Source organism: Priapulus caudatus, unplaced genomic scaffold (genome assembly GCF_000485595.1).
Source record: "Priapulus caudatus unplaced genomic scaffold, Priapulus_caudatus-5.0.1 Scaffold2280, whole genome shotgun sequence".
In the NCBI taxonomy this organism is placed as follows: domain Eukaryota; kingdom Metazoa; phylum Priapulida; class Priapulimorpha; order Priapulimorphida; family Priapulidae; genus Priapulus; species Priapulus caudatus.
The window spans coordinates 1,908-4,417 of NW_014579341.1; the positions used below are offsets into that span (position 1 = coordinate 1,908).

The window sequence follows — 2,510 nt, forward strand, 5'->3', positions numbered from 1 at the left end:
ATATATATATATAAATATAGGGCGTGAAACTTGGAACTGGTAGAGAAACTACATGGTTGATGATAAATGGTTATGTTGAGATCGTTATGCTGGTAAGGTTAGGCGAGAGTTTTTTCTTTTGTGTTTTGCGTTTCACACTATTTTTTGAGTTTGTGCACAGTGGCGTGCGTACGGTGAGATTATCTAAGGGGAGCATTTGAACAGCATTGACATAAAATCATTATGCTATACAGAGTATACATCAACATGAAATCTTAGGGAGTAAATACAATTCGTATTTTTAACTTTTATCTTATTTGTATGGGAAGGGCCCAATTGTCTGTGTGTCTGTCTGTACAACCCGTATGCTACGCCCCCTTCCCTACTTGGCCTGCTCGACATTTCTGTTAGTCTAGACGCCGAACTAAATTATATTCCAGTCACGAATTGGCCCCCACAGATGTCAACTATGCACACTGCCTGCCGCAAATTCAATGGAGGGGTACTCGCTCCATAATGGCGCCCCCACTTTGCATACGTAATTTTGCTTCGTTGGATTGGCAAGGAGTTGAGAACACATCTAGAACGCTCATTAAATTTGTATGCCACTATCCTGTTACCCGGGGTTTGGTGCCATGAATGTTAATGCGTGCATTGGCAGCAGCATTCTAATGAATCACTTATTGCTCTTGAACCGTGAGTGCGCGTAGTGAGAATGTATGTTCGAGGGGGAAGGGTCCCGTATGTATGTCACTGATTATGTGTGCGGGCGTGCGTGCGTGCGTGCGTACGCCGCCGCCGCCGCCGCCGCCNCACACATGAAGGTATGAGTCCTCCCTCATTAGTCTACTACACACATGAAGGTAGGAGTCCTCCCTCATTAGTCTACTACACACATGAAGGTATGAGTCCTCCCTCATTAGTCTACTACACACATGAAGGTATGAGTCCTCCCTCATTAGTCTTCTACACACATGAAGGTATGAGTCCTCCCTCATTAGTCTACTACACATAGGTTTGTAGTGTGTTAGGAAGTGCAAAGACGTGAGTATACGCTGTGAATGCCATGATAAGCAATAACTGCAAACAAATGCTAGAGATATTGTTTTTGTGTGCTGGCAGAATCTTATGTAATTATTTACTTATTTCTGTTTCAATATAGTGTGACATCAATACAGCTTGAAGGCTAAAAACTTGTTTACAATGCATTGATAGAATTATAGTGACAGGAACTTTAGATGACTCATTATAATTGCTAGATATTCATTGTCAATTTTATTCATTCGTGAATTATTATAATAATAATAATTATTATTATTGTTATTGTTATTTATCATTATTATCATTGATAATAATAATAATAATAATGTTGTTATTTTATTAATGGTGTGTTGTGGTGAATTGTTGCGTTTTCAGCAGGCTCATCAATTTGATCTGAAGGCAATTATCAGCAGTCAACAGCTAAGCTTCTACCAGCAGGTGAAACTGGTCAACTTCATTAGAAGACAGGTAAGATTTGTATAGAGTATTAGCAATATAATTTATTTAATTAATTAATTTTAACAGTTAATTCACAAACGTTGTACACCGAAATTATGCAATGTTCTGACTGTGGCAGCACGAGTATGCAATGCTGAGTGGCAATTTAACTTTTACGCCCTACAGATGGCAGCACGGCGTGAACAACGAGCAAAGTATTTGTCTGTATAATGAGTTTCTATCAGCTCTTCGTGTTTGCCTCGAGTTTTGCTCGTGCATTAGAATTATCACTTTACCTCATAGATGCATCAGCACCGATGCCCTTACTGTGACAGCAGGCTGAGCAGTGAGAAGGAGCTAGAGGATCACATGCAGAAGGAAGGGCATGTGGGGAAGGTGCCGGATTCCTGCACCTGGGATCAACCACAGTAAGCATTCTGACTGACAGCAAGAAGTTGTTTCTGCTTTTACTTACCATTATTATTGCTATTGTTATTATTATTATTATTATTATTAATATTATTATCTTCACTATTATTATTGTGATTTTTCCTCTTGACATTTACCTGAATGTACCCCGCGGTCGCAACATCGTTCGTGACTAACGAATGTGATTGTCGTTGTCGTCGTCGTGTGTAGGTACTTCTTCCCGACATACGAGAACGACAACTTGCTCTCCTTGCTCGACGACGACAATGACGACGATGGCGGCAGCGGCGCGGTTGCCACGGTGATAGCGGAGGATGCCCCAGCAACGCGCACCTCGCTGACGGCAGAGGATCTGGCTGATCTTGCCATCTCCTGACCGTTGTCACGTACAATAGTTATGGTAACCACGGCGATAGCTTGTTGCTAGGTTACCTTCCGTGGTTGCATCATTCACTGCCCTCAGCAGTATGTATGGTAACCATGGCGATCGGTCGTTGCATTGTTTCCATTGTCACAGGGCATGTAACTGCCGTATGTTATTCGCTGGTTTTCATTCGAAGTCAGGGATTACATGCACGAGATGTGTGTGTGTGCGTGCGTGCGTGCGTGCGTGCGTGCGTGCG

General features: G+C 42.2%; 1 protein-coding gene across 1 annotated transcript in view; it reads left to right on the top strand.

Annotated features, from left to right (window-relative positions):
* The window catches only part of LOC106818494 (zinc finger protein 277-like), a gene marked incomplete at its 5' end in the record, with an annotated part of 4,236 nt that extends 1,732 nt beyond the window's left edge, over positions 1 to 2,504 (top strand). The window contains 3 exons of the mRNA XM_014823193.1: positions 1,396 to 1,488; positions 1,762 to 1,886; positions 2,098 to 2,504. Of these exons, the coding sequence (XP_014678679.1) occupies positions 1,396 to 1,488; positions 1,762 to 1,886; positions 2,098 to 2,263 (384 nt within the window). The remainder of the gene's footprint in view (positions 1 to 1,395; positions 1,489 to 1,761; positions 1,887 to 2,097) is intronic.
* Between the last annotated feature and the right edge of the window lie 6 nt (positions 2,505 to 2,510).